The sequence below is a fragment of the Eretmochelys imbricata genome, chromosome 2 (genome assembly GCF_965152235.1).
Source record: "Eretmochelys imbricata isolate rEreImb1 chromosome 2, rEreImb1.hap1, whole genome shotgun sequence".
Classification (NCBI taxonomy): Eukaryota; Metazoa; Chordata; order Testudines; family Cheloniidae; genus Eretmochelys; species Eretmochelys imbricata.
In genome coordinates, this window is record NC_135573.1 from 246,493,604 (window position 1) to 246,521,300 (window position 27,697).

General features: G+C 40.4%; 1 protein-coding gene across 2 annotated transcripts in view; it reads right to left on the bottom strand.

The window, feature by feature from the left end:
- Nucleotides 1–2,831: 2,831 nt before the first annotated feature.
- WDR37 (WD repeat domain 37) overlaps nucleotides 2,832–27,697 on the bottom strand; it is a 68,265-nt gene continuing 43,399 nt past the window's right edge. For both annotated transcript variants that reach the window (XM_077808331.1, XM_077808332.1), the window contains 3 exons: nucleotides 10,465–10,599; nucleotides 9,980–10,094; nucleotides 2,832–6,629 (listed from right to left, as the gene is read on the bottom strand). In XM_077808331.1, coding sequence (XP_077664457.1) covers nucleotides 6,498–6,629; nucleotides 9,980–10,094; nucleotides 10,465–10,599 — 382 coding nt within the window. In that variant the 3' untranslated portion in view covers nucleotides 2,832–6,497. The remainder of the gene's footprint in view (nucleotides 6,630–9,979; nucleotides 10,095–10,464; nucleotides 10,600–27,697) is intronic.

The following is a 27,697-nucleotide window of genomic DNA, read 5'->3' on the forward strand; positions in this document are numbered from 1 at the left end:
AGCAGGAGAGTGAACTTGTGTGGGGGGGTGGAGGGTGAGAAAACCTGGATTTGTGCTGGAAATGGCCTAACCTGATGATTACTTTAGATAAGCTATTACCAGCAGGACAGTGGGGTGGGAGGAGGTATTGTTTCATATTCTCTGTGTATATATAAAGTCTGCTGCAGTTTCCACGGTATGCATCTGATGAAGTGAGCTGTAGCTCACGAAAGCTCATGCTCAAATAAATTGGTTAGTCTCTAAGGTGCCACAAGTACTCCTTTTCTTTTTGCGAATACAGACTAACACGGCTGTTACTCTGAAACACTAGAGCGGTGCATCTGCAGCTGGCCATTGTAGTGTTTCTAGTGTAGACATATCCTTACTTCGGTTTAGTTTAAAGACTTCCTGATTAGTAAAATAAACTGCAGTAAGCATAATTTAAACCAAAGTAAGAGAGTGGTTGCAGATTTAATTAAACTGGCTTAAAATCTCACTTATTTAAACTGCATAACTTTCTTGTGCTGACCAGCCCTATGCTTTTGTGTTGTGGAAAGGAGTAGGTGAAATGGCATCTCCTTTAACTAATTTAATTTGCTCCTGTCAGGTAAGTAAGAAGCAAAGATACCTAGTCTAAAAACTGCTAGTGTGTGCACCCTAACTGAAGACATTTCACTGTAACCATTGCTTAACCAGTAGGAAGGATACTGTTCCAAAAGAATTGCTGATTTTCACAGGATCTTTTATATCCAGAATCCTTACCTACTACTGCCATGCTGTCACTTCTGGTGGTGAATACACGAAATTGTTTGACGATGCTTAGCAGCACTACACAACACCTGAAGATCGAAATTGAATATACCCAAATGAAATTGTAGGGGATTTTTTTTAAAACAAAAACCAGTCAAACCTGGAATTAAGGACACTGAATTTAAACAAGTGTCAGAGGGGTAGCCGTGTTAGTCTGGATCTGTAAACACGGCAAAGAGTCCTGTGACACCGTGTAGACTAACAGACGTATTGGAGCATAAGCTTTATGCTCCAATTTAAACAGAATTAAACCGTCTACTCTGGCTCTAAGTGTAAATGAGGCCATTACTGACCACGGAGGTCTGCACAGCCATCTGAAGACCTAAGTAATACTACACATACAACAAAAAACTATATTAAAAAAACCTCAAAGTTGCAGACACGAGGAAATGGCAGATCTGGATGCCCGTGGAATTAAAAAAACATTTTGGTGCAACTGAAATGTGTTGTTTGGATTTAGACTCTTGACAATGTTTTTATATATTCATTTTTTTTTTAGAAAATATAGAAAATATAAATAGGTTTCAATAATCAAATAAGTTTGAATAATCAAAATGTTCCAACCTGATCAGGAACATTCTGTTCGGACCTTATCAAAATGCTTCATTTTGATTTTTTTTCTAAACAAAATTATATGAAACCAGCAAGTTCTCATGGAATGTTTGGAGGGACTGGCATTTTCCAGTAGACAAATATTCCATCAGAAATTTTTTGACAACCTCTACTCTAAATGCACACAAACAAGAGGGCCAAATTAAGGGTTCACATGCAGTCTTAATTCTGGCACTTCCCAACTGTTAAGTTCTTGACTCTGCAACCTTTATGTTCTTTCAGCTTAGCTTTGTGTGCATAACTGCCTAGGTTTTTAAAAAAGCAAACTGAAAACAGAAATCCCATCATGTGACATCACAGGCACCCACATGATTCATCAGCATGATTAAAAAGTTTAGATTTCAAGGAAATTGGGTTCTATTCCAGGCTTGATGAGCGTGCTGTAGCAGGTACCGACTTCCACTCCTTTTCTTCAAGCAAGACCCATTCTGCTGTCTTGCCTCCACCTTGTCTGTCTTGTCTCCACCTTTCCCACCCTGGACTCCTCACCTAAGTCCCATTCTCCTCACCTAGCCACCCATGTTTCCTTCCACTTCTCAGGCTTCTCACCCCAGTCCTCATCTTCTTGCCCAGCAAGTCCTTGTCTCATCCCTCCATACACCTCTTACCAGTCTCCCTGCCACTCCCTTGCCCAGTCATTCCATTTTCCCACCAGTCCTAAGCTCCACATCCCTAGTCTCCTCACCCAGGCAGAGATCCCTCCCTTCCCCAGTTCCTCTAGCAATCTGGTCTCTCCAGTCTCCTTCCACAATGACCACATTTCTCCACACCCAATTGGTTCCCAGTCCAAATTTTTCTCCCAGTGCTCCTCATCTGAATTCAGTGCCATCCCCCCCCCCCCCCCCCAATACTCCTTGTCCCAGTCATCTCACCACATCCTGGCTCTCCCCTACCCCCATCTCCTCCTCCCTCCTCACTGGTTCAGTCCACTTTTCTTGACCAGCCAGATCCAGTCTCACTTCACCCCCCCCCCCCAACTCCATCAGTTTCCTTCCCCACTCTGCCCCAGGCTCCTTGTCACAGTAACTCCCCTTCCCATAGGGTCTGTCTCCCAATCCACTCCCTCCCCCTGCTTGGGTCTGGCTCTTGCCCACGCTGCATTCAAATCAGGCAATATTCTCCCCTCCCAGGGCCCAGCAAGGGGTATATCCAGCAACTCCAATTAACAACACTAGTTCAGAGAGTTGGAATAGTGCCATCTACTGTATCCTGAGCTCCAAACCCATACGTATTCTAGGTTTTTCTCCCTGAAGGTTTTGCATCCTATTGTTTGCTAGACATGATCCTGCTTAGCTTGTGGGACCAGCCAAGAACAATGTGGAATGGTTACATGATACTGACAACTCTACATGAACATTTTAGGATGGATTTGAATTCTGCAAGGTGTTTCCATAGCAATTGTCATTCATTTTTACATGGATGTTTGAATCTACAAGATCACTTAATCTTCATCTCAGTTTATTGTGATATCAGTGGTAAATTAAAATTGTACTGTATTCATTTTAACTAGTTTCTTTAAGCACAAAAATCAATTTCATACAACGTTTTTTAAAAAAGGGCGTTTATAACCTGTGCAACAAGATGCAAATAAAGATTTGCTTATACGGAATTTGAAAAAAATGGAAATAAAAGACATTTGAGCCCTTTTTAAATCTATATTGAACTGTCAGCATAGCAAATTACAACACAGAAGTCATATTTTCAGGGACAGCTTTAGCCCTTTTCCAACAGCAATCTGCCTGCCATTGCCTTGGAAACCGAACTAGAGTAGAAGAAAGAGATCAGGGTTGAAAATTATGATGGTGGCGGGGAATCATTTGATTGCTTTCCCATTGGCTGCAATACTGAGGTAACAGCAACACTAAGGTAATAAGGACAGAGTTTATGAACAGCAAGTTACAAAACTCTGTTGAATGATTTAATGCATTTTCAACCTGTAATGAAGAAAACACTAAACATCTAAAAACAATCAGCAGAATACAAGTAAATAAAAACAAGTCGTTTCACATATTTATAAATTCAGGATTTTTCCCCCCCAAAAAATTGGCTTTCACAGACTTAGACAACAAATAAGATGTTTCACAGCAAATTATTCTGACTCTAAAGTATGTACAGAATTTGAGTCTGTGAAAACCAATATTCACTGCTTATGTGGAAACACCCTCCCCCCCCACAAAAGATCTTAGAGTTTGTCCAGTGATGCATCCAAGTGAAGTTCTGCATCAATAATGAAAATACGTAACAGCAACTTTCCTCCATTTTATGAAATGTTGGATATAATTAGTTCAGCACTGATTAGCTCTCTTTTGAACACTCTCGATTCCATGCATGACCAAAACTGAAATGCTTACACATGTTCAGTCAGCGTAACATTGTCCACCACCAATCTTTGCCTCACTGGAAAGGGAAATGTATGGCCTCAATATTTCATCCAAGTAGTAGAATATATAAAAGTTAAAAGATGGTACAGTCATTCAACTGATTAAGTATTAGTCTGCTCCTGAGAACCTGTCTCTAGCACCTTGGTTGGTTCCTCCATTCCATCCCCAGAGGAAATAAGTATATACTTCTTTCTGATGTCAGAGCTTGATCACTCTGGTGATATAAAGGTCAGCAGCCACTGGAAACAATGACAATTAAACTGCATAGATTCTAATGGCTGTGTTACATATGTATATGTTAAATACAGTTTAGGATAGTAGAATCACACTATTAACCTTTCCTCCAACCTAAGTTTGTCAAGTCCAAGCAAATTAAATGGTTAATCATTGCTCGGGATACTGGATATGGACCAACCTGAAGCTGCTTTGATTCTATTAGCAGGAGGTGCACATGGCAAAATGTGAATTTTTTTTTTTTTTTTTAAGTATCCAGACTGCATCTGTGCTTATATTTCTTTTCCTTCCACTCTAACAAAAATATGTTTTAGTCTTGTTTGTAAAAAACATGTCTGTAGCCCAACACCAACCCAGTGTGTACACCCCAGAGAGCAAAAAAAAAAATCTGATGAGAGTTTAAATTCTATCTTCCAAATTGTTAGAAACAAAAAACCACTTGACAATTACCGTAGATACTGTGACAGGGTCCTCCAAATAAAAGTCTTCAGATACCAGCAATTAAAGCCTACAGCTGATCATCTGAACTCTTCACTATCAGGTATGAAAGTGTAGCAATTCTGAAAGACTCACAGTCTACATATATACTGTTACTCAGAAAAACAAGTGTTTTGAAAGATCAAGCTACTGTAAGATGTTCTGCTCTATGAAGTCGCCACATATATGCTCTTTTAGTCTCTCCATTAACCACCTCACCCCTTATTATCCTTTCATAGTTTTATGCTTCAGCTTACTGCTAGGACCCCAATTTTTTCATAATTACTTAATGGTGCACTTATTCTCCCCTCCTACTCCACCTCTTTGCCTTCATATACTAATGAATGAAAGATCCGGTTAACAAATCAGCCTCTCAACTTCACTCTAAGCAGTGCTGTAGAGGACTCAAGCTCAGCTTTTGTTTCATATAATCATAAGAATGTGATTAGAAGATCATAATACTTAATATCTTATGGCAATCCACTTAAAATATCCTACTATATAAGAAGCCACTATCTAATTACTTTGATCTTTCATCTTATGCTGTGATATGTCACACACTTAGGGTCAGAGCTAAAAGGTCAGTCTAAAGCAGCCTTCCTCTTCCTTCTGAAAATGTCAGCTGCCATATGCATTTGCTTATTTGAACAACAGCTGGGAATAACTCAACACAATGCCAGTACAAGGCTAAACACAATGAAGAGGAAAGCCAGTGTAAGATCACTTGGGAGTAAGGAGGGAAAAGCTACAGAATTATTCCCTCTGGAATGGAGAAGGGACTGCAGCAGCCCTAGTTAGAGCTGAAAGAACAAAGATGACACATGATGTTTATCTGTGGTATTGCCCCATTAGCCTTAAATGTTAATTATCTTAAAAATCACACTTGGCATGATTGTCTTTCTTCATCTTAAAGACAGTATTTCAGACACAGACCAAAAGCACTTTCTCGAGGTTATGGAAAGACTCAATTTATCCTGACCGAAATTCATTTTTTGAGGTAGTACTCATTTACTTCATATTGCTGGCTCAAAATAAAACTAGGGAAATGAACCCATTTAAAAACATGTTCACTGAAGGTGTAAAAACAAACAAAACTTCCTTTCGGGGTAGGTAACCAAAAAGTGTCAAATCCTTCCTATATAAGTCAACTCACATTCAGTGGAACATCTGAAACTTTCATAAATGGTTTATAACAATAGCTATAAACTAAAGTGCTTTAAAATTTGCTTGAATAGATTTCAGTGATTAGAACCATAATATTCTGGATTTTTGCGAGTGTGAGATGATATAAGATTGGAATGAGCTTTATGCATGAAGGGCAGAATGAACATTTTCTTGTTCTTTTTCAAGAGAAAATGTGCAAAAACATCCTGAATGTTTTAACGCAGCATTCTATGCACACTACAAGAGGCTGCTTGTTTTTTCCTTTCTCAACTCCATGTTATTTCTCCAGTAACTAGAAATAAAATTGGAGTTGAAGTTACACTACACTGCAGCACTAAAAATCATACTTCAGACAGATGCAAACAAGAAAATGTTTAACATGATACTATTACTGAAATTCACACTTCTTGAAGTTCAGCCCTGCAGATTCCTTTTAACTCAAGGCAGATATGTAAAATTATGGAAAATGCAATAGACTACTATATATTCTTCACAATAAGTATATAAATTTCACATTTAAGTCACAAATGTAATGCCCTACTGTTCATCTAGCAAATGCTGAATAACTTACAAACACTTATGTGCTCTATATAACAGTGAACTCCTTTCTACTGACTAGTGGATGCCAAGATATAAAAGTTCATACACAAGACAAACTAATTTTTAAAAAAGTCACATTTTCTGTACATTACATGCAAATGGTGCACAATGTGGTAACAACAAAGCACTCCTTTTAAGGGAGAACTTTTACAATGAAGGCAGACTAATATTCAGGAGAGTCTGCAACAACAAAAAAGTTTACAAGTCCATGGCAACAAAAGCAAAAATTCTTCCAGCATCTCATTTTTCCTGTAACAAGGCAGGGATGTTGATGTTCCAGCCAATAGCTTGACGATCAAACCCACAGGTAAATAGGTTACATATTGGATGGTCTTCACTCCAAGCTGAACAGCAAACCATTCTCCTATGGCCCTATTACAATTTAAATAAATAAATTAGTATTACATTAAACAAAGGTGTTTTAAAATTAGCAACCTATTCACTATACTAATTCATGATTAACTGATACAAGTATATGTTTGCATTTACCAAATAAGCCTATTCAAATAGATTTTTTTTATATTATCTAAAAGGTCACACCAGGATGAACCTTCCAATATCTTAAGCGCCAGTGTTTAACAGAACACTGGATGTTATTAATTTTTATTAAAAATTCCCAGTCTCTCTCTTGCCATGCATACTTCTATCAGAAAAAAATAGCTCAAACATAATGAAGTACATTTGGCAAGTTTCAGAGCACAAAAAAAATGTAAGAACAAGTTAGTTTGTAAAATAAAAGTTTATATGCCATGAATAAGGCTATGTTTTAGTCATGGGTATTTTTAGTAAACGTCATGGACGGGTCACGGACAGTAAACAAATATTCACAGTCCACGGCCTGTCCATGACTTTTACTATATACCTTTGACCAAAACAGGGGAGAGGGGGCAGCCCTGGGGGCACCACGGGTGCTGGAGGTGGTGTTCCAGGTGGTACGCCATGGGTCCTGGGGACCACAGCCGGAGGGGCAGAGGGGTGTGGGTGCTGGGGCAGGTTCCCTACCCGGCTCCTGGGAAGCAGTGACCTCCAACTCCTAGCTCCATGTGCTGCCTCTGCTCCACCCCAAGCCCCAGTTCTGCAGCTCCCATTGGCTGGGAACCCCGGCCAATGGGAGCTGCAGGGGCAGCACCTGGAGGCAGAGGCAGCATATGGAGCTAGGAGCTAAGGGAGAGGAGTTCTTGTCGCCCTACCAGGGAGCCCCCACAATACATAAGCACTGCCCCACACCCCAATCTCCAGCGCTGAGCCCCCCCCATACCCAAACTTCTGCTGCTGGGGGTCTGGGGGCCCGAGACTTCCCCAGCAGTGGTCAGTGCACCTGGCCCAGGGACTACCTGAGCTTCTCAGGCGGCTCCCAAGCCAGCCACACAGGCTGCTGAAGAAGTGACGGAATCCATGACTTCTGTGACAAACACGTAACCTTAGCTACGAAGTCTGATGTGGATCTCTTGGAATATCGTGAAAGAAAATAGCTTTGTTTAGAAAAGCAGGCATTGGACTTTCTATAGAAAGTTTCACACTCATTTTAGTATGACTGTACAGATCTGTGCTGCTGATATTAAAGTACTACAAACCTAAAGGAGCATTTACAGTCTAGAAAAATCTACATCCTACAGAAAAATAATGTCAGAGATTTGTAAACATGGTTTCTCCAGAACAGCAAGAGTTCTGAAGGACTTTGTTCCTTTTACTTATTTCCTGTAAAAATGTATCTACAAATTTAACAGAAAAGAGCATGAAACTATGATCCCTCTCCCCATTTCTATAATCTTCAATATCTTAAAGATCTATCAAGTAACACGAAAATCCTCAATTTAAGTATTACATCCTCTGTTGAACTGCTTTGCTGAGATCTACTTGAATTGCTTTCCTGATGCTTTTTAGAATTAAAAACAGGATTAATGCCATATCGCAAAATGTTTTTTAGTTATACCAAATAAAAGACAGAAACCACTTCTCTCTCAAACACTGCCCCCTAAGGATGTGTCTACCCAACAACAACAACAAAACCATGTGGCAGAGAGTCTCGCAGCCCAGGTCAACTGATTCCGGCTTGCTCTACAGTGCTAAAAATAGCAGTGGAGATGTTTGAACTCAGGCTGGAGACCGTCCCACTCTCACTGGGTATCACAGCCTGAATGTCTACGCTTCTAAATTTAGTCCTGTAGAATGTGCCCAAGTCAACTGACCCAGGCTGAGACATACTGCCACAGTTTTTGTTTTTTGTTTTTTTGCTGTGTAGATGTACCCTATTCCCTAAAGATCATTTGTTGGTCTCACCTGAAAGGTAAGTTCTTCATCACACAGTATCCCTTAAAACCATGCTGGGGCACTGGTAATATTGGCCTATATAAAAGAGTATCACCAACTGAATCACCAGCACCCTGGGTCCTGCCTAATTACTGATCTTGCCCGGAAGTCTTAATCTACTTTTGTTTTGTTTTTTTTAAAAAGTATTAACAAAAGTTACTTTCTGTAAGAAAAATAATAGCAGCCTGTTCAGTGACATTCCAATGGCTCTGCACTCACAAGAGATTTGGTTTTGGTTTCTGATCATTCATTCTCTTAACAAAGAACGGCTAATACTACTGTGGAGTCATGACATGAGTCGCACTGTGGGAGAAAAATAATGTCTCACAACAGCTACCCCTCAAGTCAATTAACAAGCAGTCCCAAACAGAATCCTTGCCATCCCTCAAATCAAAAGGATCATTACTGCAGGCTGAAGCATCAAAACACCAAACTGAAATACTGACACTTCAATACTCCCCTCCCTGTTCCTTATGGTTAAGCTATTCTTAAAACCCTTCTTTTAAACTGTGTAGCAGTGTTTTACAGCTGTTGCATTCCACCCCCAGAGTGGGCTGCGTTTCAGTGGCATGCAATGTGATTTCTATACATCTACCTTCCAGGAATGTTGTGCGATGCAGAGTTTGTAACATGCTTTCAGGTCCTATGGAATGCTTGAAACTTGCTATAGAACTGCAATATTAAGTAAGTTTATTCTAATTTTAAATGGTAGTTATTGTTAGAACAAGTGACTATATAAAGTGGCACCTTATTACTCAGATCTATTTTGTGTCTATTGTGAGTCACACTAGACTAGCTAAATTTTTCAGGACTGTTTTGACTACATTATTCCAGTTAACTCTACAGCCCCTACACAAAAGGAGAGAAAAATGTTGCGGGGTTTTTTGTTGTTTTTTTTTAAACCTACACATCAGCTCTATTACTAAGTCCCAAGTCCAAAATGGATACTAGCACAAGCATGGGAAAAAAGCATCACTATCAAAAACTTCAGTTTGCAGGATGGACTGCAACATTTTTTTTACTTGTAAAGTAAACAAATTTAACAGGCAACCACTGAGAGACCTGGAACTTCAAGATGTTATGTAGTCAGTCATTTTTCAGAGCAGATCCATGTTCTAAGATACACTCTACATTTAGACTTCAAGTGGTTTTTAAGCATTCTTCACTTCATTTATAAAATTTTAAAAAGTCAGAAACACCTCAGCACAGAGAAGTCAAGGTGAAACCAGCTAAATTGAAAATATACATCATACATATTTTGAGGACTCAGTAAAAAAAATTAAAAATATTATATTAATTTATCTGTTCCAAAGTTTGCAAGATTTACCCAAATTTAGAAAACTCAAAATGGTTTTGTATTGAACACTAATTTTCAGTAACTGACAACATTTGCACTCCAGAAATTCAGCTACCTGTCTGTTACTGCGAGGGAGCCGTGCTAATCGCACTCCTGACATGTCGAATAATCTAACCTGACGGTTGTCATGTGGAAGGGCAATGATTCTTTGGCCAACACATACATTAATCCTGCACAGAAAAGATAAAAGTAGGTTATGTACAAAACTGAGCCTGACAAATAGGACTTGACAGTACAAGTCTCAGTTCATTGACAGTGATGTGGTTGAATATTTACTATTAAATTTATCAGTATTAATGAGTATATTACAGCAAAGATTTTTTCTTATTGGAATAAGCTTGATCATCTGTGGCACACACACACGGATGCACAACTACCACCAGAAATTCCAGGAAAGCAAAATTATCTGCTTTATAAGAAGGCTTTTTACAAATCCAACCAAGCTTTGTTTTCACTCTTGATCATTGAATTTTAGTTCAGGTTCAATACATTTTAGGAAATGAAACTTTTTAGGGTTAACTCAATTGACTATTTGTTTACCTGTTCACTGCAGAGTCTGTACGGATAGTAGCAATAGGAGATCGCATATTTTTCAAGTCCCAGACTTTTACAGTACGGTCATCGCTACCCGAAACAACATTGTCACCCACTGTGAAAACAGCTGATGTCACGGTGCTAAACAATTGGAAGTAAAAAAGAATAATAATCAAAGCTTCAGGAAGAGTTAAGGAACCTTGATTTCAAATTCTTCTGTTAACTATTCTTAGGTTCTTTTAAATGTGTCATTTACAATAGATAATTTTAAACCAAAGTGACTAAAAATTAAGGCAATCTTCAAGTGACATATATTAGACTTTGAATAAACTCTCAGTGGAAATGAGGGAAGCCAGGTCATATGGCACATAAAGCTAGATTGGACAAAGCCCTAGGGGAAAAAACAACACTGTAGAGAAAAGTGCTCCACTGGTACAGACAGTCTAGAGAAACTAAGTAGTCATAAGAACTGCCATACCAGTCACATCAATGGTCCATCTAGTCCACTATTCTGTCTCGAACAGTGGCCAGTACCAGAGCTTCAGGAGGAACACACAGAACAAGGCAATTTTGGAGTGATCTACGCCATCCTCCCCTTGCAGTTTCTGGCAATTAGAGATTTGGGATTGCCCAGCCACAGGGTTGCATCCCTGACCCTCTTGGCTAATATCCATTGATGGACCTACCCTCCATGAACTTATCTAGTTCTTTTTTGAAACCAGTTATGCTTTTGGCCATCACAACATCCCATGGCAATGAGTTCCACAGGTTGATTATATGTTGTGTAGAAAAAAAATTTCCTCATTTGTATTAAACCTGCTGCCGACTAGTTTCATCAGGTGACTCCTGGTTTTTGTATTGTGAGACAGGGTAAAAACACTTCTCTATTCATTTTTTCCACACTATTCATGATTCTATAGACCTTTAACATATGTCCTGTCCACCCTTGTGTCTTTTCATAGAATCATAGAATATCAGGGTTGGAAGGGACCCCTGAAGGTCATCTAGTCCAACCCCCTGCTCGAAGCAGGACCAATTCCCAGTTAAATCATCCCAGCCAGGGCTTTGTCAAGCCTGACCTTAAAAACCTCTAAGGAAGGAGATTCTACCACCTCCCTAGGTAACGCATTCCAGTGTTTCACCACCCTCTTAGTGAAAAAGTTTTTCCTAATATCCAATCTAAACCTCCCCCACTGCAACTTAAGACCAGTACTCCTCGTTCTGTCATCTGCTACCATGAGAACAGTCTAGAGCCATCCTCTTTGGAACCCCCTTTCAGGTAGTTGAAAGCAGCTATCAAATCCCCCCTCATTCTTCTCTTCTGCAGGCTAAACAATCCCAGCTCCCTCAGCCTCTCCTCATAAGTCATGTGTTCTAGACCCCTAATCATTTTTGTTGCCCTTCGCTGGACTCTCTCCAATTTATCCACATCCTTCTTGTAGTGTGGGGCCCAAAACTGGACACAGTACTCCAGATGAGGCCTCACCAATGTCGAATAGAGGGGGACGATCACGTCCCTCGATCTGCTCGCTGTGCCCCTACTTATACATCCCAAAATGCCATTGGCCTTCTTGGCAACAAGGGCACACTGTTGACTCATATCCAGCTTCTTGTCCACTGTCACCCCTAGGTCCTTTTCCGCAGAACTGCTGCCTAGCCATTCGGTCCCTAGTCTGTAGCGGTGCATTGGATTCTTCCATCCTAAGTGCAGGACCCTGCACTTATCCTTATTGAACCTCATCAGATTTCTTTTGGCCCCATCCTCCAATTTGTCTAGGTCCTTCTGTATCCTATCCCTCCCCTCCAGCGTATCTACCACTCCTCCCAGTTTAGTATCATCCACAAAATTGCTGAGAGTGCAATCCACACCATCCTCCAGATCATTTATGAAGATATTGAACAAAACCGGCCCCAGGACCGACCCTTGGGGCACTCCACTTGATACCGGCTGCCAACTAGACATGAAGCCATTGATCACTACCCGTTGAGCCCGACAATCTAGCCAGCTTTCTACCCACCTTATAGTGCATTCATCCAGCCCATACTTCCTTAACTTGCTGACAAGAATACTGTGGGAGACTGTGTCAAAAGCTTTGCTAAAGTCAAGAAACAATACATCCACTGCTTTCCCTTCATCCACAGAACCAGTAATCTCATCATAAAAGGCGATTAGATTAGTCAGGCATGACCTTTCCTTGGTGAATCCATGCTGGCTGTTCCTGATCACTTTCCTCTCATGCAAGTGCTTCAGGATTGATTCTTTGAGGACCTGCTCCATGATTTTTCCAGGGACTGAGGTGAGGCTGACTGGCCTGTAGTTCCCAGGATCCTCCTTCTTCCCTTTTTTAAAGATTGGCACTACATTAGCCTTTTTCCAGTCATCCGGGACTTCCCCCGTTCGCCACGAGTTTTCAAAGATAATGGCCAATGGCTCTGCAATCACAGCCGCCAATTCCTTCAGCACTCTCGGATGCAACTCGTCCGGCCCCATGGACTTGTGCACGTCCAGCTTTTCTAAATAGTCCCTAACCACCTCTATCTCCACAGAGGGCTGGCCATCTCTTCCCCATTTTGTGATGTCTGGGAGCTGACCTTGTTAGTGAAAACAGAGGCAAAAAAAGCATTGAGTACATTAGCTTTTTCCACATCCTCTGTCACTAGGTTGCCTCCCTCATTCAGTAAGGGGCCCACACTTTCCTTGGCTTTCTTCTTGTTGCCAACATACCTGAAAAAACCCTTCTTGTTACTCTTGACATCTCTCGCTAGCCGCAGCTCCAGGTGCGATTTGGCCCTCCTGATTTCATTCCTACATGCCCGAGCAATATTTTTATACTCTTCCCTGGTCATATGTCCAACCTTCCACTTCTTGTAAGCTTCTTTTTTATGTTTAAGATCCGCTAGGATTTCACCATTAAGCCAAGCTGGTCGCCTGCCATATTTATTATTCTTTCGACTCATTGGGATGGTTTGTCCCTGTAACCTCAACAGGGATTCCTTGAAATACAGGCAGCTCTCCTGGACTCCTTTCCCCTTCAAGTTAGTCCCCCAGGGGATCCTGGCCATCCGTTCCCTGAGGGAGTCGAAGTCTGCTTTCCTGAAGTCCAGGGTCCGTATCCTGCTGCTTACCTTTCTTCCCTGCGTCAGGATCCTGAACTCAACCAACTCATGGTCACTGCCTCCCAGATTCCCATCCACTTTTGCTTCCCCCACTAATTCTACCCGGTTTGTGAGCAGCAGGTCAAGAAAAGCGCCCCCCCTAGTTGGCTCCTCTAACACTTTTCTAAATCCTTTCCTAATGGTTCCTAACACTGTTAGCTTTTTTGACTGGTGCTGCGAACTGAGCTGAAGTTTTCAGAGAACTGTCCATAGTGACTCCAAGATCTCTTTCTTCAGTGGTAACGGCTAATTTAGAGCCTATATGTACATGTGTGTAGTTGAGATTATTTTCTCCAATGTGCATTACTTTGCACTTATCATTGTTTAATTTCATCTGACATTTTGTTGCCCAGTCACCCAGTTTTGTAAGATACCCCTGTAATTCTTCAATCAGCTTTGGACTTCACTATCGTGAATAATTTTTATCATTTGCAAACTTTGCTAGTTCACTATTTACTCCCCTTTCCAAATCATTTATGAATACACTGAACAGGACAGGTCCCAGTACAGAGGACCCCACTGTTCACCTCTTTCCATCTTGAAAGCTACCTTTTGTTTCTTATCTTTTTTTAACTAGTTCCTGATCCATAAGCGTACCTTCTGTCTTATACCATGAGTGCCTGCTTTCCTTAAGAGCCTTTGGTGGGGATCCTGTCGAAGGGTGGTTGAAAATCCAAGTATAGTACATTGACTGGATCACCCTTATTCACTTGCTTGTTGACACCTCAAAGAATTTTAATAGACTGGTAAGGAATGACTTCCCTTTTACAAAAACAGTGTTGACTTTTCCCCAATAAATCTGTTTATCTATGTCTGATAATTCTGTTCTTTACTATAGTTTCCACTAACTTGCCCAATCTTCCACCTCTAATTTTAGTTATCAAATCATAACATCCCTAATGAAGACCTCTTCGTTCACTCTGGTCACCCTGGCAGAAGATAAAGTACTAAACTATTCATTAAAATGGAATGAATGCTACATTTAAAGGTAAAATTAAACTATTTTAATCTCCCAACACCCAAGCTTCTATATTTTTCCTGCCAAACTGAATTTCTGTACTGCTTTAGTCATTTGTATTGTCCACATCAGGAAGACAATTAAGCTCCTTTAGAGACTTCAGATGAAGTTAGAAAATGTTTTGGTTTAAAATATTTAGATTTTATGGTACACACACACACACGTAATGGTATATAGACACAATTCATGGGTACATTTCAGATACTGCTAGAAGATTTGACAGATCATCAGCTGATACTTAGGATCTGACCCATTATACCTAAATCTGTGATATGATAACATAAAAAAAAAAATGTATCAGAACCCGTAAGGAAGAAAAATGGTGCCAAGAAATGTAAATACAGAATGTCAGATATACTGCTGAACTCTAATGAAGGATGAAGATGTTATGAAAAGTGACCATAAAGGAATACTCATTTAGTTTTTAAACTTGAAATGATAGATCTCAGGGGTTTTGGCCTATTTCTTCAATTTTATTTCATTAATACATACACAAATTTTCAGCTAAAAATTTGTTGGCTAGTTTCCACCTATCCAATGTGCTCAAGGCATTTTCTTCCCTCTCCTAAACCATTAAAGTATGCTTCTCAGCTCAGTTTCTATGGATGTGATTTAATGACCTATCCTGTAGTTGAGGTCAGGCACATCAATTTCTTGGAATTTAGTAATTTTAATTTAAGATGTCAGTTGTTCCTGTCATTTCTGTTGTACTGTGAGAATTTGATTTCATGTCTATTCAGACTACTGATTGAGATTAGCACTATCCAGGTCACAACGGACCAGTTTACGCAAGCCCTCTTAATTTAAATTGACATCAAATTAAACTCTAATTAGGACTCAACTCCACTGTATTAATGATACAAAGTTTCTTAATGCACTATTAGAGTGCAACTAAGCTATCCAGGGAAATTCACACAGCATGAATCAAAGGTGTTCACAACCCAATCTTCAGAACTCCATGCTCCCCAGCACAAAAATAGAGACATCTGTGCACCTAAATAGTACTTTGGGGCCACAAATACCGAAGGCACAATCTGGCTCTCACCAACAATTGCAGGATGGAGCCCTTGGACAGCAAAGTAATAGATGCCCTAGACGACTGGAATGAATACCCTTTCATGGTAAAATTACTTCATTCTTGGGCTGGAGAATTTTATATGGTACATGTATTTTCCATACCATGCAACAGAGTTAAACAAGTAGTAAATCTTTCCTCCAAAGTATAACCTACAAATACATGGTTTCTGTATGATGCTACGCTAGCTCTTTATGCAACTAAGAGACTTCTCAGTAGTAAGTTTGTCATAGGGTTTCCCCAGAAGCCATCAAATGAGATTTTTCCCCCTCCACCACATTGACTATTCCCCTCCTGGATCTCTTCAATAGAGAGGCAAAGAGGGTATGTCTACATTGCAATTAGACACATGTAGTGGGCCCATACCAGCTGACTTGGGCTTGTGAGGCTCAGGGTAAGGGGCTGTTTAACTGAGGGTCCCAGAGTCCAGGCTCCAGTCCAAACCTGAACATCTACACTGCAATTAAAGAGCATAGGCCAGCCATAGGTTTTTAATTGCAATGTAGACGTACGCAGAGAAGGTGCAGTTGCCACCACCTCCCTGCAGACAGACAAGCAGTAAATTATCGGTGCTTAAACTACTGTTAGATAAACAAGTTTACTAAGCACCAAGTCTAAGTTTCTTGAAGGTGGAACGCATTCAATGACACATTCAAACTGCTTGTAAATTAAATTCAGAAATGGGTGCAAATAATACCATTGGCCTAAGAGCGTGGGCCGGTGCTGCACTATTCTCATGCAATTCAAATCATAGCTCACTTGAAACTCCCTACTATTCCAATTTGGGGCTTTTCTTGATATGAGACTGGTAAAAATCACAAAAAAACTGTAAGGTTCTTTAATTTAGACAAAATAGGAACAACAAAAACCAACATTTTTCAGTTACAAACTAAAACAGAACTTGAACTCAGTTCCACGCACCAAACATTTGGAGACCTAGAAATTAAAAATAAATATATAAATAAAATTTTTTTAAAAATCAAGATTTAGCTGTACTGAATACAAACCATTAATGTAAGAAAAAAGGAAGAGATTAAATAACTTCTCACTTCTTCTGTATTTACTGGCCTTTAAGTGGTTCTAACCAAGTTAAAACTGTAGTTAACATCCCCTTGGTTAAATTAATAAAATGCATCAACAAAAGATCATTAGACCCTGTGTTAATGGAATGCTAAAAGACATTAGGTTTTTAATAACTCAAAAGGATGACAGGCATTGTAGGACAAAAAATTGGCAAAGAGGCAGTCGTCTTATGACACCTTAAACCGTGGGTCCCACAGGGAGTTTGGTGTGCTACTACTGTTCTCCAGGAAAGCTTCAGACTCTGCCAAACCCCAGCAAAACTCATTTATCTTGTCGTAGCGAGCAGCCGAGCATATACTTCCAGCTGACAGCGTGGCACTTTCTCACCACACACCACTGCCTGATCTGGAACATTCTGCTCCCTCCGTGGGTCTCAATCAACGGAAATACTGTAATGCTAGCACTCCTCATTAGGACTAACAGCTGTCTCCCCAGTCACACAGAGACACAAAACTATTTTGCATAACAAACTGCTGAAATTTCACACACAGGAAAAAAAATGATGTTGAAAATGTTGGACCATGAAATGCTGATGCAGTATGCTTTTTGGCACCATATCAAAAAAATTAACGCTATAGTTTCCTTTATTTGCAGTACACACTATTTTAGGAACTGTTAAACATGTAACAATAATGCAGTGCTTTTTGTATTGAGGAAGATGCCTGGATGGTCTTTAACACTAAATATTTTGTGAGAAGTTATGACCAGGTACTAGGGTTTCGTTCAGGCCAGCTAGTTGAGCTTCCTTCTGAAACTGGACTTACAAAGACAGACATCGTGATTAACTGATTTTTTGCTATTCAATAAATTACTACTCAAAAGTGTTATTTTTATACAAATGCAGTGTAGTTATAGTCGGGTCGGTCCCAGGATATTAGGGAGACAAGGTGGGTGAGGTAATATCTTTTATTAGACAACTTTGTGCTGGTGAGAGACAAGCTTTTGAGCTTGCACACAGCTCTTTCTTCAGGCCTGATTACCTTTCCCAGACCTGAATAAGAGCTCCGAGTGGCTTGAAAGCTTGTCTCTCTCACTAAACAGAAGTTTGTCCAATAAAATATATTACCATGTTTATATAAAGTACAAGTTATAAAACTTAGAAACGTGACAGTTGAAAGAAAAAACCCCCTACATTTTCTCTTAGTAGAGCAATAAGACACAGAATAGTTATTTAGAACATAAGGGAGATTTCCTATAACAATTCCTCCATATACCTGATTTTAATGCAATTATAACAAATGCTGTACACCACTATTATAGAAAATGACTATTAAAGCACTTTGAGATTATTAATTTGATTATGCTCTCTGGACAGACATAACAATGTAAGAAAATGTCTAGTTAAAAATTCAGTGTAATGCTCCCAATAAAAACCAACATTACATATTTCATTATTTAAAAGTAGAGAAAGTACAGTTAGACAAATTTAAATTCTAATTATGTATCTGTATATCTCAAATTATAAATTTGAAATAATTTGCTCAGTTTACATTTTAATATTTTCCCCATTAGTTTAATAGTATTTTCCCACTGTAAGCATTATTAATTTCAAATTAGTTTAGTTTATAAACCAAAATGTGTTGTATTATTACAGCAAAAGTGATAATTTTTTATTTTCCTTCATTGGAGTTATTCCAAGTCAGTTGAAATGAAATGAAAAGAGAAGTGTGTCCATTTACTGACAGGGGGAGGAAATGTATGATCTTTTCCATTCATCTGTATCTCAAATATCCTAAATCAATTTAAAATCTTATCAAATGCCAAAATGTTGGTCCACTTAAAAATATTGTCAAAACTGGTACAAATAGAGTCTTTAGCCCACCTGCTGGTGAGGCGTAATGGCCAGTAACTGCCTCAACTGTCAGTTTCTTTTTATTGCAGTTGCAATGAAAAACTAAAGAAACTGTTATGCCCAACTCTACAGAGAAAAGGTGGGGAAGCGTGAGCACATAGGGAATATGTCAAATACTTGTAGTAATTCTTGTCAGAAAGCAGTAGGAAAACGATATTCCAGAGCATATACTGTATTAGATCCCAATATAAAGACTCAACATCTCCACAGATGACTCTAAAAAGGCCATAAAAATAGGTAAACAAGCTTGGAAATTATTTATACACAAGAGTGTGGAAAGAGTGTGCAAGAACAAGTAAGATACCACAACTCACAACACTGCACTAGAGACATTCAAGACACGTTGGCCATACTATGCAGAAATGTCAGGAAGCTATTGGGGAGACACCCTAAATTTGGCAAGAGTAAAAACCATACTGCTTAATATACAGGTGTATAGACAACTTGATACTGCTGTTTTGCAATTCTCGTGGAACAGTTGTCTTAAGTTAGCATCACTGCACGTTGATTACATGCACATGCATATGTCTGATCTGTGAATGAACATCTAGTATTTAGATGTACAAGTTCAGGACACCACAAGTATACATGGAAAATCTGACTTTAGAAGATTCAAGGTATAGGGCTAAGAACTTATTTTCAGTGCTCAAAAGTGTGCCAGACACTTTACAGTACAGACAAAAATACATGGTCCCTGTCCAGAACAATTAATCCATTTACAGATGAATTGCAAAGCAGGGTAACAAAAACAAACAAAATGAAGGAGGAAAGACGAAGGGTTACAATTATAGGATCATACAGGTATTAATTAGCGTTTGAACAGATCATGAAGTATGTGAACACTTGACCAATTTCTTATCGATATTGCATTAACAGAGAGGGTCTTAATGAGGTTATATGAGAAAGTAGTCTGGAAAAACCAGTCCTAGAGGGCATTCCATGCACAGGGACAGTAAGTAACTACGCAGTCATAGACTAAGGAGAAACTGAGAACAAAGCCTCAATGCTAGCATCACTAGCAGAGTGAAGGAGGGGGAATACCCTTGAGAAGTAGACACGCTTTAACCAGTTGTATTGGTGTCAACTTAAATCCGACTTTACAATATTTCATTTGTGTGTAGGCCTTGTCCAGGTCCTCTGCACAGAGGTGAACTTTATTCCAAAGCACATAACCAGCAGATATTTCCAGCAAGGTTAGAATTACATCTTAGACACTTTCATTTGGAAATTTTCATTGATCAAATACTGGCTGAAGTCCCCAATACCCGGGATGGGTGATATTGGACTTTTGGTATCAGAAAGTAGCTGGAAAAATACAAAACACTTGGTAGGTAGCATGGATTAGACATTTTTTGCAAGAAGGGAATGGATTTTTCAATCTTTGATATTCCAGATAGAACTATACTCACATGAGCTTGGCGGGAGAAAATTGGTGGGCTTTCCCAGATGCTGATTCAGTAGCCCTCAAAAATACTTAGAACCCACAGGTGTCCAAAGATTAGGGCCAATGATGGTAGAAGGCTGCTTATCCTCCAGGTCAGAAACTGATTGCTTACCTGTTCTACAGCCTTTCATAAACAAAAGGTTGGTACTGCTTGGGAGCATGGGGCTGGAACCAACAAGGGTTATTTGCAAGGTGTTCTGGACACCCCTGAATTCCTACTCCTGCACTTTTAAAGGCAAGGGCTGGATGATTGCACCAAGTTGACAAAGGGTGGCTTTATTAACACGTGTTCCACTCTTTCAAACCCCAGAAGCACATCCTCTACAAGAAAGAGGAGATTCTCTAGTTTCTGCTGAAATTTGAGACATCCCCAAAACCTGTAGCCAACACACGCCTAAAAGCATAACTCCAAGACAGCCACTCTCACTTTTGTAATATAAGCATCAGAAGCTGCCCTCATTTGATATTTGTCTCCAGTCCCCTCATTAATAAGGGTTTTTCAGGAAATGAGGAAATAAAATTTCAAGGCTCTCTTTCACAGAAAGAGAGACTCCCAGAGTTCACAATTTCTCTTTCCCAATGAAGCTTGGTATTTTTTGCCTAGAATCACCACAGAGAATTAGTATACTGTCAATCAGGAGGGAGGGTCACAATTTTCTGACAGTTCCAAACTTTCACAATTCTCTTCCTCACGAATGTTCCTCAGTTCCAATGTGATTTTATTAGCTAATCTCTCCTGAAGAGCTAAAGATCCTGTAATGATACTTTGGGAATTGGAGATAGGAACAGAGTATAGACAGCTACATAATATTGCAGCTGGAGTGTGAAAATAGGTAAGCTGGTAATGGGAATTACATGATTTCAAAGGTCTGACCTCTGACTGTAAAACAACCGAAGAGGACAGATAGCATTTGTCTGCATGCACGGTTTTTGAGGTAGCTATACTGAATGATGGAATAATTGGTAGGAGCAGGTTGAAAACTGTCAGATATGAGGAGTTCACATGTACTTTGAAGGATCAAGTATGCCTCATTTCTGTGAGTTCTGCAGTTTGCATCAGCAGCTGCACATGGAGGCAGTCTTGTTATGGGGACTTTCAGCAGTCTGGTGGCACACACGACTTTTGTCTCTGGTACTTAGTGAGGGGTAAGCGGAGGCAATGTTTCTGCAGGAATCCTCAGGTCAAGGGTAAAGGCATGGTTTGTGTGGAGTAGGCAGGCTTGGTGTGAGTCTGACAGCTCATGTTGACTATGCGTAACCTAACCCCAATTTTGCCTTAGAACTACGGTGTTAGACTTTGTCCAAGTGCTCATGTATTCCATTCCCTGAGCAGTCCATAGCATGTGTGTTATTGGAATGTTGGGGCATCACTCGAAGAGGGCAGAGTAAGGTTGTGTTGTAGAGTAGCATGTGCCTTAACTCTATTTCCTGGTTTTCAGAGGTGCGAGCATATCTGAATGAGACCTGTGAGGGCTTGACATACTACTGAGCAACTTTAACTCTGTGTTAAAGTTCTTTGGCATTTAATTCCCTTTGTTTAAAAAAAGAATTATTTTTTTTTCCCCTCAACAGACCCATGGATCACAGCCCAGCTCTCCTTCTCCACCACTTCTGGCTCCGTAGCAATGATTATCCAGGTAACTCAATGCCACTGGCTGTATGTTATTCCCTTCACTGTTCCTGCATTGTTTCCTGTCTCTCCACTTGTCCCAAACAGCTAGTCCTCCCTTCTCAACCCTCCTCATCATGCAGAGACTGGTGCTGGCATGAAACTTGCAGGCTGAAGTGCTAGAGTGAGGAGGCAGGTACAGTGCAGGGACAAGCACAGAGTCAGCGGGGATATGTTTTGAAAGAGGACAGACCTTTCATGGCATGAGTGCAGTGGGGAGTTATGAAGGGTAGTGCTGAAGCTGCCAACATCCCCCACTGAACAGTTCTATTCCCTCCTTTCCACTCCACTCTTCCCTGCACAGTTCCAGCACCTCCAACATTCTCCTTCTCTCCATTTCCCCTTCCAAATGCTCAGGCAGCGCTCCAATTCCAATACTACCTCCCTCATACCTCCACAATTTGAGTAACCATGTGGATTTTAGAGCACTCCGCAGCTCTCATTCAAAGCTTCTGAGTTGATACCAAACTGTATTTTAATTAAGAAAAAGACAGTTACCTTTTCCGTAACTGGTGTTCTTCAAGATGTGATGCTCAGGTCCATTCCATATTAGGTGTGTGTGCTCGCCACATGCACTGGTGCCAGAAGTTTTCCCCTCGGCAGTGTCTGTAGGGGACTGGCTCTGGTGCCCTCTGGAGTGGCGCCCGCACGGTGAGGTATAAGGGGCGCTGCTGGCTCCCCGCACCCCCAGTTCCTTCTTGCCGGAAACTCCAACAGTGGGGAAGGAGAGCAGTCATGGAACGGACATGAGCAACACATCTTGAAGAACACCAGTTACGGGAAAAGGTAACTGTCTTTCCTTCTTCGAGTGCTTAATCATGTCCATTCCATATTAGGTGACTCCCACGCAGTACCCCTGGAGGTGGGTAGGAGGTCACAGATGAGAAGATTGCAACACAGCTCTGCCGAACCCAGAGTCATCCCTGGCCTGCTAAGTGATGGCATAATGAGCAGTAAACGTGTGGACAGAGGATTACGTTGCGACTCTACAGATGTCCTGGATAGGAATGTGTACCAGGAAGGCCACCGAAGACACCTGCGCTCTCGCAGAGTAGGCTCTGACAATTGGCAGTGGCAGAACCCGCACCAGGTCATAACAGGTCCTTATGCACGAGGTAATCCAATTGGAAATCCTCTGTGAGGACACCAGGTGACCCTTCATTCTATCTGATGTAGCAATGAAGAGTTGAGTCAATTTACAGAAAGGTGTACGTTCTAAGTAGAGAGCGTTGGTACGTTCTAAGTAGAGAGCGTCAGGATCTCCTGAGCTGCTTGAAGGGCTTCGGGCGTCGCTATCTGGAGTCACAAGCAAAGCATGGGATGGGCTGCACCGCTTGACTTGAGCTGGGGCCCAACTGCCCGAGGGGGATGTTGAGCTGCCCGACACAGGCCTTGGCTCTCCCCATGCCCTTTCCGTTCCCTTGCAGGAGGTAGGGGATCTTCTCCTCAGTGTCTTCTTGGGCGGAGCCATGGAGGAAGACTGGTGCTGGCTCGTGGACGGCACCAGGGGAGCACTGTGCACAGCTTCTGCACCACTGTGCTCGGTGCAGAGTTGGACCACTGCTCCGGTGCCATTAGGAGTGCTCTTAGATGGATATCGCACTTCTTCGTCCTAGGTTTGAAGGTCTTGCAGATACGGCACTTGTCACTTATGTACACTTCGTCTAAGCACCTTAGGCGGCTGGTATGTGGATCGCTGACTGGAAGAGGCAGTTTGCAGCGAGCACAGGGCTTAAAGCCTGGGGACCGGGGCATGCCGCAACCCCTGGCTGGGTCCCGTCCCAGACTAATGAAGAGTTCAAGAACTAACTCCTAATGGTAACTAAAACTACGAACTATCTATAACTATTTTACAGGATTTCAAAGTTCACAAGAACAGAGAACGAAACAACGCTAGCCGAAGCAGTGGACGTACTAGCACCGTCACTCACGGCAAGAAGGAACTGAGGGTGGGGGGAGCTGACTGCACCCCTTATACTGCGCCATGCAGGTGCCACTCCAGAGGGCGCCAGAGCCGGTCCCCTATGGATACTGCAGAGGGAAAAACTTCCAGCACAGTGTATGTGGTGAGCACACACACCTAATATGGAATGGACATGAGCAAGCACTTGAAGAAGAACTAGAACATACAAAATCAACATGGCACATATTAAATGGATTAAAAACTGTTTAACTGCAAATAGGGAATAATCAAGGGGTTTCTTTCTAACAAGGTCCTCAATGATTGGTTCTTGGCCCTATGCTATTTAATATTTTTATCAATGACCTGGAAGAAAACAGTATCACTAATAAATTACACAGATGATAAAAATACTGGGGACATGCGAACTAAAGAACAGGACAGGTCACTCATACAGAGCAACCTGGATCACCTAGTAAGCTGGCTGCAAGCAAACAATACGCATTTCGAAGCATTCAAATGTAAAGTATGTAGGCCATACTTACAGGATGGGACTCCTATCCTGGGAAGCAGGGACTCTGAAAAGGACTTGTGGGATGATAGTGAATAATCAGCTGAACATAAGATCCTAGGAGTATAAACTGGGGAAGAAAGAGGAGGAGTAGCAGAGAGGTTATTTTACCTCTGTGTTTGGCACTGATGCGACCACTGTTGAAATACTGTGTTCAGTACTGTTGTCCACAATTCGAGAAGGAAATTGAAGAATTGGAGGAGAGGGTTTAGAAAAGAGCCATGAGACAGATTTAAGGACTGGAAAAAATGCCTTACAGTGAAAGACTCAAGAAGCTCAATCTGTTTAGTTTAATAAAGAGAAAGTTAAGAGATGACTTGATCAGTCTGTAACTAACTACATAGAGAACAGAAATTTGATAGTAGATATTCAATCTAGCAGACAAAATACAATGGCTGGAAGCTGAAGCTAGACAAATTCAGACTCAGAAATAAAGTGCAAACTTTTTAACTGTGAAGGTAATTAACCATTGGAACAACTCACCAAAAACATGCATTCTTTGAAAGTAAGACAAGAATTTTATCATTTGCCTAGGACTGGTAGTCTGATTTAGTTACCTTTGAGAATCGCCCCTACTGATTTCTCTTAATTACATCTGGTATACATGGATCAAACATGAATGGTAGTCTAATTTTTCATTATGTTACCTTTTTAAGACACACAGCAAAAATTCAAGAAGTATTTTTAATGTAGAGTGCTTTTATAAAAATGTAACATGTTCTAGAATTAGCTTAGAACATGTGCAGCATTATAATAATTCAATGTTCAACTTGAAAGACTTAAAGGATAGCTCTCAGGAAACATACTATCTGCAATTTATGGTTTTAAAGATGCTCGAACAAAAATCATGTGACATTACACTTTGAACACAGATTTTAAAGACTGTTTTCCTTCAATGTGGACAGAGACACTGTACTTTTAAGCCATTTTACATTTTGAGTTTTAATATAGTGCTGAGAAAAAGCTTAGTTTATCATAACATCTAGTTCAGATTCCCTCCTTCATGCATCTTTCCAATTTTTTTAAACAAGAAGCTGCTTGATGCACAAACCTATCTAAAACAGAGAAACTGTAGTGTCAGCCCTAAGTGGCTAAAGCAATGGATGCTTGAGGAGAATTTCATTCTGGTTTGTTTTCTCTTTTCCTAAATTTGGGACTCTTCTGGAGGCTGAGTGCCCAAGTGTTGTCATGGAACATTTTCAGCATTTAATAAAGGGTTATGGTGCCATCTGTTGGAAGATGATCTGAAAGCAGTTTGAACAAAATATTGCAAATATTTAACTGTAGGGCTCTGTGATGAATACTCTACATGGCACAGGTAAGAAGAGTATTCAGAATTCCTCTGAATTATAATTCTACTGAAATTCACATTTAGTCTCACATTACTTACTATCTCCTACTGATTAAGATGACAAAGCAGATGCTAGGCCCCACTTGAACAGGAAGTGCAAAGTTTTACTCCCACTTTAGAGATAAAAGTGACTGAAAAATCATTTCTTCTGATGGGGGAAGAAAAATGTACTTCTGATCCATGTACCAACAGGATCCAACCGTGGTTTTGAATCTCAACCAGAACAAGTGGGAATAACAATCTGTGACTTCAGGGGGAAAAACACAAAAGTGGCAAGTTAAATCACGTACGTGAATACTATCCATCCCTCGCAATCTACATCACCCACACTACTTTTATATATTTATACACATACACAGTCAATTTTTAAAAAGTACTTGTAGGTTCCCTTGGATCTTTTAGAGAGAAATAGGTTACATATTCCCAAGTTGATCAACCTATAAATAGCATGACAGTTCTTGAAGATGTCGTGTGAATAGTATCTTAGAAAAAAAATTTCTGGAATACACGCAGGAAAAAGGAGATTGCTCCAGTCACCCACCCATAAACTGACACTTAAATTGTTAAGTAACAATGCCAGAACTGTAAGCTTTTATGATTCTACTTCTGTCTTCAACCAGCTTACAAAACCGATGCTACTCGGAACCACCAAGGACCAGGTCAAAAAACAAAAAACTACCCACTCCCAGAATTTAAAGTGACACTCTCTCAAGAGAGCCTGTAGTTGTTCAGTGGAACAAGTTACACACAGTAAACTGTTGGGGATGAAGAAATAGTTTGGTCTACTCTAGGTTACCATCAAGGAGTACTAAGACTTTAGGTAAGATAGACATGCAAGCAGACTGTTTGAAAACCCTTTTTCTCTAAAAGATTTGTTCCTACTGCTTAACAAACAGTACTTCTGATGTAAGAAAGCTTATGGTCACTATATACCACTGGTCCAGACTCCCAAACTCCTAACTCAGACCTCTGGCTGATAACAATGAATACACAAGTACTTTAAGCCATGACATAGGCTACGAGTGGGAGAACTGCAAAATTCCAATCCTGGATAGGTAAAGACACAAGAGGCCCAACACCTGATGGGCTGCACTCAGAGATCCCAAGGGGGAGAGGCAGCTAGCCTTGTCACCATGACAAATGCACTACACCTTTTAATGTGTGAGCCTAATAAAATTCTCAGTGCTACAATGGGGTAATTTACACCTCCATAAAGTCCTTCTGTTATACCTTATTCCAGTAGGCAAAAGAGCTGCTCTCACACTACATAATGGGAGCAGAGCATACCCAGCTATGCTAACACATTGTGGGACTTATGCGCAGCACATAAAAACAGACAAACGGACCAGAAGTATGTCATCTATGAACTACGCGCTTTCCTCTTACAAGCGAGCTTAGGATCTCTCTCAGGTATAATATCCTGCTTAGAGCAAAGCATCATCTCTTCCACAAAGTAAGAATTCTAAGCATCTCTAGGATCTAAGGCTGTAAAAGCATTCTTCTGACATAAAAGGTACCAAAAATAAAGTAGATAAACAAAACTGATATACAGTAAAGTAAGTTTTCTAAATTAACTATTGGCAGGAGAGAAAGTGCTATATCAAATCAGTCAGATAATGCTGACCAAACTCCGATTCAGGACTCTAAAGGTGACAAACATACAAAAGAATGACACAAAAAGGGAAGACAAATGGAGACAGGAGTGGTGGTTGAAAGCTGAAGAAAGTGTGACCAAAAAATGGTCAAAATTTATTTCTACTGTTAAAAACATAGCCCCCACCACAATCTGCAATAGTTCAGATGGTAATTTTTTATCTTCAGTCTTCTATCCTTTTCAGCTTTTCCAGCCTCTCAAGATTCATGCCATTTGACATCACTGAGCATATAGTGAGGAATCTCGTACACCAGTAAAACATTAATTTTCAAATCACATTTCTTCCCTCTGTGCTCAGTGTATATAATCTGTGAGTATTAAAGCACAGGGGAAAGGAGTATGAGCAGCACAAAACCTAATTCCTCCTATGTATAGGCCACAATTAACAGGTCCACAAACTAATTCAAGCCCTTAGGCCATGGTTCAGTCTACTCTACTGTAAGGAAAAAACAGATCAGTAAATGGC